At 32.8% G+C, this 12,942-nt stretch overlaps 1 protein-coding gene across 1 annotated transcript; it reads left to right on the forward strand.

Moving 5' to 3' along the window:
• LOC109350373 (arginase 1, mitochondrial) lies at positions 2,511-11,455 on the forward strand. The gene is made up of 7 exons (XM_019591619.1): positions 2,511-2,648; positions 3,901-4,043; positions 4,308-4,467; positions 5,171-5,304; positions 6,212-6,421; positions 7,566-7,676; positions 11,142-11,455. The coding sequence occupies exons 2-7, from the start codon at positions 3,903-3,905 to the stop codon at positions 11,400-11,402; spliced, it is 1,017 nt and encodes a 338-aa protein (XP_019447164.1). The 5' UTR covers positions 2,511-2,648; positions 3,901-3,902; the 3' UTR covers positions 11,403-11,455.

Genomic DNA, 12,942 nt, shown 5'->3' on the forward strand with positions numbered 1-12,942 from the left:
GGGGGGTTTGGGTAGTTAGGTTTGCTTACTATAAATAGCAAGAAGTACCCAACTTAACTACTATGAAAATACAGAAATAAAAACTCACTCTATTTCACACAAATTCATTTTCCTTTCTCTTCTGCTCATTCAATCTTCTTCACTTTCATTCACTATTCTTTTCGTTCCTTTCTTTATGAATGTTCTAACACCCATATTGTTATTGTCCATTTATTGAGTTTAAATTATACTTGTGATTTCTTCTATCAAATTCATTTCATTGGGTTTACACATTTTTTTGGGTTCTGATGATAATAATAAATCATTTATTTTGAAGGTTAAAAAAGTTGAAAAGTTTGTTAGAACTCTTTAAATTCAGAATTATATAGCCAATAATAGCAATGAGGTGGTCATTCCACAATGATGCCTCAACTTTAACTTTCAAAAACTCCTGGTGGCTCACAATGGTAATTTTAAACATTTATCGAAATCGCAAAACACAAATCAAGGAAAATGATGAAACTTTAACAACTTTTTCTTTGCTCGCTTCTTCCAAGCACAAAGCTGAAAGCAGAATCATTTAAGAGCCATATGAAATCAATAGCATTAACAAAAGAAATGATAAAAATAAAACACAAATAAAAAAATATGCAAACTTTACATATCAAGGATAGTGAGGTATGTTGAAAAATACAAACTTTCCATTGAAGTAATATACAAACAAAATAAGGAACGAAGTTATAAGACAAATAACAAAAAAAATGGAGTGAGGTATGTTCAAAAAATTTAAAAGAAAAAATAAAACACTAAATGTGGGATTATTATTGGATTATCTGGATATATGCAAGTCAATCAAAACAAAAATAGAGATGGTAGAAAAATATGTGCAAGTGATAAAAATGCAAACTTTTAGCCAAAGATAATACAAAAGTACATAAAAAAGTATCAAATAGTTTAAGAACAAACATTTGCTACTAAAAACAAAATTTTGAATTGTAGTATACATTTTTGCAAAATAGAAAACCAAACTCAGATAATAAGATGATAGTAGATCTTTGCAATGATGAAAATTGCAAATGGGTTTTGCAGAGGTCATAAATGTCGAGAGATGTTTATCTTACACGTGTATTTGATGGACAAGAAGAAGCAAACAAAGAGAAACGCAAAGTTGAGGGAACAAAGAGTAGGTGAAACTAAGAGTTAGAGAATGAAGAGTTTAATGATAATAAAAATGTATTTGGTATTAAAAAGGAATTAAAATGTTAAAAATGGATTCAAGGATAATGAAAGGTGTGATTAGAAAGCAATTAAAATATGTGGGAAGTGGTTAGATGATGGTAGGTGGGTGGGATATGTGAGGAAGAAAAATTAATGATACAAAATGTATGTGAGAATAATATCGTATAACAACTCGTAAATGATAGAGATGTACATGTTTAGACCGGAAAAAAATAAATGTGGTTGTGACATGTGTCCAAAAGAGAAATAGTGTTGGAAGATTTTGTTTTTATATAATTATTAATAGATAAAAGTTATGGTCCCCTTGCAATATTCACAAATCAATCAATGAGTTTCCTATTAGGAGTTCTGCATAAAGGCCTCGAAGACTAAAGAATCCATATATCCTATTAACATTTGTTTCCGTTCCCTACTCCTTTTCAATAATTTGACATAAATGATCTTGCTTTATGCACTATAAGCATACAAATTTATACACGGTTATAATATTTATATTCATTTGTATTACTTATAGTTAAGAGTCAATGATAATTAATATGAATGATAAATAATGCAATATAAGTGTAAAAAAAAATTTATATTTCTAGAACATTTTTTCCTCATAATAATAACAATTTTTATAGTCTTCAATTTTAATCATCTTTAATAAATCTCACATTAAAATTACATCATTTTAGATGATACAAGAAAATCAACTCTTTATCATAATATTCATGAACTCATAAAAATGAATATTTGACTTTCCTAATATTTTTCAAACTTCTCTACCCTTCTGAATGCAACTTTCAAAACTTCTGTATCTCACACTCTTATATTTTATGCATTAATTTAATGATTTAATCTCTAATCATAAGAATTGGAATTTTTCTAGAGTGCCCTTATCACTTTCCATTTCCCAAGATATGGTGACATTTAATATATTATAATTTAAAATAAGGTAAGAATATAAAATTTATACATCATCAGAGTAAAGATTTATACACAAACAATACATTATCTATCATTAAGTTGAATTATCTTTTAGAAAAAAGTGTAAAATTTATACACTAAAAGTGTAAAGATTTATGCACATGCACCCATTATCCACCATTCATTTTGATTATTACTTTTTTAAAAGTCAACAATAATTAAACATTAGTGAATAACGTAATGACAGTGTATAAAACTTATAGACTATTAATGATAAATAATAATAATCTAATATTAATGATAAATGATAGAATAAGGTTATATAAATCTTATGGAAATTACATTTTTTCCTCCTAAAATAAGAAAGGAATGTTTTTAATAATAATAAACAATCTAATCTGATGAAGCCACGTCATGCAGAAATCAGCAATGCTATTTATGCTGTTCTCTTAATCACTTCACTTCACTTCCAAACTCTCTCTCTATTGGGTTTCTTCTCTTCTCTCTTCTAACTTTCCAAGGTAACGTTAATCTTTCATCTCAAATTCTAAAGTTTGAGACTTTGTACAATTCTCTATTCTGGGTATTCCACAATTTTTTGTTTTGTTTCATTGTTTTTTTACTTTTTGCATTTTTATCAGAAAATGAAAAATAAAATAAAGGAAATTGAATGATCTTTCTGATCATTTTCTAGCTTAAAAATATTGTTTCTGACAAATACACTATTTTTATGAATTTAATATGTATACCCGATAGTTCTAAGTATTTTTTATATTGTTAATAAATCATCATATGTTAATAATTATTCACTCTAAAAAAATAATACTAATGCTGTGTAATGCGATAATGTAAAAAACTTTACACACTATCTGTACATAAATTAAAAAAAAAAAAAAGAAATAAAAGAGGAAGGATAGTAGTGAACCAAAAGGATCTATTTTTTTGTTTTAGATTGTAGATTACTTTGATTTGGTGTTTTAACTAGAGTACTGAGTTCAAGTGTGTTTACACTTTTCATCACTTTTTACATTATATTTTTTATGAGATACTCTTTATGTTGAATATGCTATGCATGTTATGATGAATTCAATACTATATATGGGATATTAACAACAAAAAAATGCTCTGACAATGTATGAGTTTTATATATTGTCACTGCATCATTCATATCTAATAATCATCGACTCTTAAAGAAAAATAATTCAAATAAACTATGGTGGACGATGTAGTGATTGTATATAAATCTGTATCAATAGTGCATGTTTATGTATCTCTTTTCACTTCAAGCATAAAATTATCTTCTGGGCAAAACTCAAATTAATGGCAGACAAAGTGATTTTTTGATGTGGAGGATCTAAGATAAATAAAAAAACATAAAATTCACTCAATTCTTATCTAAATAAATTTGACAGAATTTCTATGGCTTCTAAACTATAAATCATTATCACTTGATAGGCAGATCTCATTGGTAAATACATATATGTAGTATGTTTGGTATGTTTTTATACTTATATTATTACCCTTAACTATTAATTATACTAACTAACAATATTTTATTTTAATTTTCTTGTTTAATTTGAAATGATCTAATATGATTTAATAATTTGATTGTGTTTAAAATAATGATTTAATACGATTTGATATGATATAATATGATTTGAACTAATTCTCAAGACAACATGAATCAGAAAGCAAGAACTACTCCACAGTTCTCTGCAAAACTGAGCGAATTATGTTTCAATGCTATAAATACTAAACTTTGTCTGAATACAGAAATGTCAAGTGTAGCAAGCAGAGGCATTCATTTTCTACAAAGACTAAATGCTGCAAATGTGTCAAATGATTTACTAGCAAAAGGCCAAAGTCGTGTTATAGAAGCTTCACTTACACTCATTCGAGAAAGAGCAAAGCTTAAGGCATGTCATCTCGGCTTCTATCTTGCTTAACTAAATGTGTTATTCTAGTTCTATGTTCTTTGTGCCATAATTTATATTTTAGTTTTACACTGTGATTCATTGAATACGATTTATGATAGAGAATTATGACGTCGTTTGGGTTCATGTAGTCGATCCTACCTAATGTGATTTTAAGGCTTGGTTGTTGTTGTATATTGTGATTCGTTGATTTGATTGTAAAGTCGGTAAGAAAGCAATATAAAAGCAGAAATTGTTTTATTCCAGGGAGAACTTGTGCGTGCTTTAGGAGGTGCTGTAGCATGTCCATCACTTCTTGGTGTTCCTTTGGGACACAATTCATCATTCCTTCAAGGGCCTGCATTTGCACCTCCTCGCATTAGGGAGGCCATTTGGTGTGGTAGCACAAACTCGACAACCGAGGAAGGTAAACGATACAAACCTCTTATCTAATTTAAACTATTGAATCCTAGATATTGTCACATTATTGGTTCATATCATAGGATTAAAAATGAATGCATTCAGAAAAAAGTTGAAGTAGCTTTTATTATAGAAATGTTGGTAGAATTGCGCTTTAGGTGGTTTGGAGGAAACCATTAGAACTCCCAATAAGGAGAATGCATCAAATAGATGTTAGTCCAATTCCTAGAGGAAGACAGAGGTAAGAAAAATCATAGCTGCAACGATTAAGAGAGATTTATAGACCAATGCTTTGTCAAAGAATATGATTTATGATAGAGCATTATGACATCGTTCGATACTTATAGCTGACCGCCTGACCCTACCTAGTGTGACTTGGCTTGATTGTTGATGTCGTAATTGTAGATATTATACCTTTAGGTTCTTAAAAATATGGGACTTTTCTGTTGTCAGGACCCTAGACTTATGTTTACCCTCCTCTCCTGGTTGCTTTCTTTGCATGTATAAACTGGACTTCTGTAATGGTGCCTGCTCACATATACTTGTTAATTATTCATTGTCTATGTAGCTAAAATGGTCATTCTAAGTAATTTATTTAATGTGATAATGATCACTTGCAATCTTACTTTGCATTGCCTTAACACTTGTGTTGGGTCTGCAATTTTGTATGTTAATCATGAGCTTATTGTAGCATTATGGTCGCGTTTCAGGAAAGCAATTACAGGACCCCCGAGTTCTAACTGATGTTGGTGATGTCCCTATCCAAGAGATTCGAGATTGTGGAGTAGATGATGACAGATTGATGAATGTCATTAGTGATTCTGTCAAGCTAGTGATGGAGGAGGTAAATTGTCAATTTGTTAGCTTCTACTTTGAACAATGTCAAAATGTTTGGAGTTATTAGTTTATCACGTTGGTGAGTTTGGCGAAATAGTAAGATTGTTGCTCAGTAAGGCTGTGTTCATCTACCCTCCTAGACCCCACGAAGTGGGAGTCTCGTGCACTGTAGCGCCCTTTTTTATTAGTTTATTACTGTTTTCTTTTTAAAGTTTACACTTTCCACAATATGCAGTATATCCATGTTTGATATCGTTTTTACAGAAGAAGAAAGCTATCTTTAGTGTAGTGTTTTCTTTTCTCTTATCAGCATTATTACCTGAAGTTTTATTCGTAGGTAGATTGATGACTTTTTTATGTAAGTAGTGTTTTCTGAAGCTTCATAGTCCTCTATTTTTTCTTTCCACTTCTCATCAGTTTTCCATGTTGAAAATATGTTAATAAATCAGATGGTAATAAGGGATTCAGAATTGAGGGCAATTGACACTCCCTTCTCTATGGCGCAACGATAAAATTGTTGTTTGGTGACATAAGGTTATAGGTTCAAATCTTGGAAACAGTCTCTCCACTTATAGGAGTAAGGCTGCGTACATCTACCATCCCCAGATAACCACTAAGTGAGAGTCTCGTACACTAGGCCGCTCTTTTTATATTTCGAAAATAACTTTAGCTTCTTAGTTATAGTTTGGACATAAGTAGAGAAGGATCCACATGTCAGATGATGAATCCAAATGATAATGGTTCTTGTTCTTCATATATCATATTCATTTCTCATAAAATTTCACTGGGATTGGAATGCTATTTTGCGAAAATAACTAGATTATTTTGCAATAAATTTACCTTGGTATGAATTATCATATATTTATGTTTGAACTAGATATAGCTTGATTCTCATGATGTCTATGTTCTTCCAGGGTCCGTTACGCCCCTTAGTTTTAGGTGGTGATCATTCCATATCATTTCCAGTTGTTAGAGCTGTCTCTGAGAAGCTTGGAGGTCCAGTTGATATTCTTCATCTCGATGCACATCCGGATAACTATGATGCCTTTGAAGGAAACAAGTATTCACATGCTTCTTCTTTTGCTCGAATCATGGAGGGTGGCTATGCTCGGAGACTTTTGCAGGCAATTTTTGTTACTCTTCATATGATTTTAGCATTTGTATTGAAAACCGTTTAATTAGATAAGGCATTTGTGAAACATAATCCGCAATTATTCTCTGTTGTAATATGCTCTTACGTTCATCCTACCGAGAATAGACACCTCTGTCTACATACATGTCATGGGTGTCCGACACTCCTTCGACATCCCTCTAACATGTCTCAGACACTTCATGTCTGGTGTCCAATCTAAAGTTTTTTTTATCGGCTCTGACACTTAGCTGACATATCTCCCACGATTAGCCCACACCCTAAATTGACTCGGATACTTCTCAGACATTTGTCTCAACTTTTTGTACGAGCATTTAAGGTCAAAAGTATGGATATATAGGAAACTAAAATGTAAGATATAGCATGAGATGTGTTTTGATAACTTGATTTTGAAGTTGCTAACTTGATGAACCTGAACTGGATTGTATCTTTTTCAATGATGATGATCAAGAAGGGGGAGAAAGATTTAGGTAGATTACTAACAAAAGATAGTCGATCTTTAGTTTTGCAGTCTTTTTTGAAAAAAGACAAAATATTTACATTGTAAAGTGATGTCTCTTAATAGTTTTTTTTTTCATGTGTACATTCTATTTTGGATATTGTACACACATATAAACAAATATTTATATATGGTGTCATGTCCCTGTGTCCTGTATTTTGGACATTGTCTGAATCAGTGTCATGTCCGGTGTCCAGTGTCCGGTGTCCGTGTCGGAGTCGGTGTTTCATCTCATTTAGCATTTAAATTCTGTTTTCAATTTATGATTTGCTGTGCAGCACTCCGGCTAATAATTTGTTGAAAATTTGTGTGGTTTTGTTCAAACAGCTTATTAAAATTCCACAATTAATTGGTAGACCAAGTAGAATTCTACAAATGGTCAAGTGTATAAGATACATGCATGGCTTATTTAGCTTTATTTCTTTGACTGTTTTCATCAGACAAATTTTGTTATTAATTTGTTTTGGTAGCTAAATTGCTACAAGTTCTTCTCTATTGTATACTATCTGATTTCTCTTTCTCAGAGAACATGGATGCTAGTAAATATTTCAAGATTCATTCATGATTTGTATGATATATGACATATTCTTCATGCTTTCAATTCATTATATTATTTCAGGTTGGCATAAGATCATTAACAACTGAAGGGCGTGAACAAGCGAAAAGATTCGGAGCAGAGCAGTATGAAATGCGAACATTTTCTAAAGATCGTAGCTTTTTAGAGAACTTGGTATCTCTCTCTCAGTCTCCTTCCACTTCTACATGTGTGTGCATGTGCATATCTTTCAAACATGGTTGTTTAGACCTTCTATAGTGATATCATATCCATATTGATTACCTACTTAATGCACAAACATGCATTATTACAAGATGGTATCATTCCTTCAAACGTTTTAGAGATCTCTGGGCAGTATTGCTATTTTTTATGGATACCTTCAGAGTCTTGTCGCAATGGTAACGTTGCTTGCCTTGTGACCAAGAGGTCATAAGTTTAAATCCGGGAAACAACATCGTCGCTTGTGAGGTTTGTTGAGGCTGAAGTGGTCAAAGTTCAGCTTTTTCTTCAGTTTATAATTCCTATTATTTAGGACACGTAGGGAGAGTTCGGTATTTCTTTAGCTAGGCAAACATGGGTGGGTTGTTTTGTTTCAGTTTTTATCTCTGTTACTTTTCAATTTCCATCTGATGTAAGGCTCATATAAGCCAACTACTCTCTTAAATATAATATACTTCAGTCCATATACTCTTGTTCATAACAATGTTATCAAGAGCTATTATGGGCCTGATTGTGAGAGAAAAGAAAATGTAGTTTCTTAAGAGTTGAAAGTGTGAGAAAAGAGAAAATCGAAGAGTCTAGCCACAGAAAATAACTTCATCCAACCTGCCACTCCTAAGTTTGATGGCCATTATGACCATTGGTCTATGCTTATGGAAATTTTCTTTGGTCAAAGGAGTATGGAGTTTGGTGGGAATGGAATTCCTGCGGCAACAATAGGAGTGGAGCTTACTGAAGCACAACAAAAAGATTTCAAAATGAAGGATTAGTTGCTCCAAACTATTGGTCGAACCATTTTGGAGACGATCCTCAACAAAGACGCATCCAAACACATTTGGGACTCCATGAAGCAGAAGTACCAAAGGTCCACCAGAGTCAAAAGAGCACAACTACAAACTCTTCGAAAGGAGTTTGAGATTCTGCAGATGTGAGATGGAGAACAATAATAGTGTCAATAATCCCATTGTTCCTGATGTTAGATTAGTGAAGGATGAAGGAGCAAATGCTGCCATGTACAAACAGTTGATTGGAAGCCTCGTGTATCTAACTGCAACAAGGCCAAACTTGATGTATGTGGTGTGTCTCCGTAGTAGATTTATGGCAAGCCCCACTGAGTTACATTTGAAAGACAATTCGAATTTGGGAGTCTTTTATTAAAAGGGGAGTAATGGAAAATTGTTGGTATATAAAGAAGTGATTATGAAGGACATATAGATGACAAAAAAATCACTTTTGGTTATGCATTTCTACTTAGTGAAGGAGTTGTGTCATATAAAAACTGCCTCTTGTGCTTGCCAAAGGGGGTAGACGAGGAGAGTTTTGGAGAAACTTGTTCTCAAGGCAAGTGTACCAATGTGTTATATATAACAATTCTACCTTTAAGCTATCCAAGAATCCAGTTATGCATGGACGTAGCAAACACATTGACGTAAGGTTTCATTTCTTGCGTAAATTGACTAGAGATAGAGTTGTTGAGCTGAAGCATTATATCTTACAAGAACAAGTTGCAGACATATGACAAAACAACTTAAGTTGGATCTCCTCACATACTTGCGTGAGTTAATGGGTGTATGTGAGGTACCAAGAGTAAACCGAAAGCATTATTGCAATCTGATGTGGTCAAAGTTCAGTTTTTTATTCCGTTAATTATTTCTTATAAGAAAATCAGATAGAGAGTTTTACTTGGACTACAAAGTCATACATGCAAAGAGCCTGATGAGCCAATAGAGTTATGGTTATGGATTAAGGGTTAAGAGTAGAGTGGAGAGAAAAGTACAATACAGAGTCCCAATAATTAAATGGTGAAATTGAAGGGAGTGGAACATAGGAGTTTCAATCAAAGAGTTTTGGAAGAAGGGTTTTCAGAGGTACAAAGAAGTGCTTATGATATGTTGGAGGAGATGGTCAAAGGAATTAGGAAAATAGCAAAGGAGCTACTAAGCAGAGCTAGAGGCTCTGGACCAAAGGGTAAAGAATCATGGCGGTGGGACAAAAGTGTCCAAGACAAAATTAAGATAAAAAGGGGATGTTATAATCATGGTCATTGTGTAAAAATTCAAGTTAGGAAAATACAAGGTAGCTAAGACAAATACAAAGTTGCTTAAGGGGAAATTTTACTGCATGACTGTAAGACCTATAACGTATATAAGGTTGAATGTTAGGCAATAAAATATCAACAAAAGATAATAGACTCGATGTAGCAGAGATGAGAATGATGTGTTGGATGAGGAGACACACTAGACAAGATAGGGTTATAAATGAATGCATAAGGAGAAAGTTGGAGTAGCTCCTACTGTAGAAAAGAAGGTAGAATCACGCCTTAGGTGGTTTGGGCATGTGTTGAAGAGACCGATAGATGCCTCGTAAGGAGAGTAAAACAGATAGAGGCTAGTCCAATTCCGAGAGAAAAGTGGAGACTTTAGAAAAACTATAGGCGAAATGATGAAGAAAGACTTAGAGATCAATGCTTTGTCGATGAACATAATTTATGATAGACCATTATGGCGTCGTTCGATCCACGTAGCCAACCCTACCTAGTGAGATAGAAGTTTAACTTTTGTAATTATTCCTATTAGTTTGGTATTTCTTTAGTTAGACAGTATCATGTAAACGTGTGTGGGTTGCTTTATTTCAGTTTATATCTCGTTGTTAGTTTTAATTTCATTTGATGTAAGGCTTATATAAGCCAACTACTCTTTTAAATAAAACACCTCACTTCATATGCTCTTCTTCATAATAAGCATAAGGTTGTACATGTTTATTTTCCCTAAACTTCATTGGGCGGGAGTCTCGTGAATTAGACCACCTTTTTTACATTTCGATTGAACTCCAATTTTTTCTCTAAAAAGTGGAACTTGTGTTTTTCTTCAACCAAAAGAAAGAAAAAGGTAAAGGAGTTGGGCAGGTGAACCTACAGGGTTTAATTTTATACATCTGAAATACCCTTAAGTTTGCTCTTGGCGTTGTCTATAAATGGATCCTTAATTGCAATAAGTTTCAAAAACTCTATATGAAAGATCTTCTGCATTTGTATTTGATAACAATAATTACTATTGTTGAAAATTTGACTTGATAGCATTTCTATATCATATCCATGCTTCCGTGGTTGGTATCAGTTAGTGGTTCCCTCGTTTGGCCTACATATCGTGTACCGAATTCCGCATACCATATTCGTGTTGTCATAGCTTATAAATGAAGTCTTGTAATAATAATGTAAAAAATGATGAACTACATAGAATCAGGTACCACACACCGAAATCGTTACCACATACCAATAACTATGATTTCTATGCTCTTTACTTTGGTGGGGGATGGGTCTTTTGCATCAAAATATTTTATCAAATGCAACTTAGTGTTATCATTTTTCTCACAATTTGGTAGTTCTCTTCTTTTTAAAACCTTGGGGATTTCATTTTGCAGAAACTGGGGGAAGGTGTTAAAGGAGTATATATCTCAATAGATGTGGATTGTCTGGATCCTGCATTTGCTCCTGGAGTGTCTCACATAGAACCTGGAGGTCTTTCTTTTCGCGATGTTCTTAACATCCTGCACAATCTTGAAGGTGATGTTGTTGCTGCAGATGTTGTTGAATTCAACCCACAGCGCGATACTGTTGATGGAATGACTGCTATGGTAGCTGCTAAGCTGGTGAGGGAATTGAGTGCAAAGATTGCAAAATGATAAACCTTCAGTTCCATTTCTTATAGTCCGTTTACGAGTTGGGTTTTGAACGAGAAAAAATAAAAATGGAGCCTTTCCTTTCCCTTTGCTACTCTTCAAAAATTAACTCGCAAACAGACCCTAGCGTTTGAACTTGTTACATAGTTTAAATGAAACATTCATAAAAAATATATTATCTACTGAGAAAATTCATGCAGCACAATGCATGTAATTTTGCAGAACATTTACTGTTAGCTTATTTTTGAATTATTCTATGCCTAAATAAAAGAACTATTGAAGACCAATGGTGTGTGACAATATATTATCTTTCCATATTCACAATCTTCTCCAGATTCTTTTAACATGCAAGACACTTACCATCATACTTATACAGTATTGAAAGCCCTTAATATTTGTTAAACTATTTTTCTGTCCAGTGTTGGTTTATGTAGGTTATGTGATTTGCACATTTTGTGAAACTTATATTACTCTTTGTAATAAGAATTTGGTTTATAAGGATTAATAGCTTAGGGTTTTCACAGCTGTTCTCCTTCGATTGGACAAGGACATGTTGTCCAAGTGGTATCCTAAACTATGTCTCAGACCAATGATACTGAAGCAAAAACAGAAAAAATAATAAACATTTCATTTTTAATTGACATTACATGTTTTTATTTGTTCAGGACATCGTTTGGGATAGTAGATCATTTTCCCCTTCCAACACTACTACCCTTTGAATGGAGATAGCATGTCCCAAAATCATGTCTCCAACCATGTCTCATCCAATAAAATTTAATACATGATAAAAATTCTCATATAACTTTAATTTTGTTTCTCACTACTCAAATTTTTATAATAAATATCAAAATTTTATTAGATGAGATATGGTTGAGGACATGGTTTTGGGACAGATGATCTTCATTCCTACTCTTCGGTCTCGTTATGAAATGTCGTATAAGAATTTAGAGAGACACTACATATGGCAGGTATTGGTGTTGAATCATATCTGTTGAATGAGTACATCGTGATTGGATAGAAAAATAATTATTTACGGAGTACATCTTTTGTCTCAGTATATATCATTTGTTTGATTCTTCACTCGTTTGAATTCTCCACTCATTCCATTATTCGCTCCGGTTGTTCCAACAATTTTTATAAAAAACCACAAATCAAACCTTATATTTTTCATTACAAAATCATTTTTCTTTAATATTCATGATTTACTTGTGAAATTCCTTATCTTATTACTCCACCTTAAACATCTTACACCTAGATAGAGATATATGAGAATCTACTAGTAAGAGTCTTGTTTGATTAGTTTTTATCTTTAACAAATCCATTAAAATACATGTCCATAAGTGCATTAGTAAGGAGAACTGTTAACTCAACCCATGTTCTTCAATGTAACGATGAAATTCTCACCAAGATTCAAATCTTGCAACTGAGACCAAGAAGTGTTGGGTTGTTTGGGTTGTTGTTGAACAACCAAACCAGAACCGAAAAACCAGAAGAAGAAAGAAAGAAAGAAAGTTCAGAGAATGAGAGAATTAGAGTTAGGAAG

This window comes from Lupinus angustifolius, chromosome LG01, assembly GCF_001865875.1.
Source record: "Lupinus angustifolius cultivar Tanjil chromosome LG01, LupAngTanjil_v1.0, whole genome shotgun sequence".
NCBI lineage: Eukaryota > Viridiplantae > Streptophyta > Magnoliopsida > Fabales > Fabaceae > Lupinus > Lupinus angustifolius.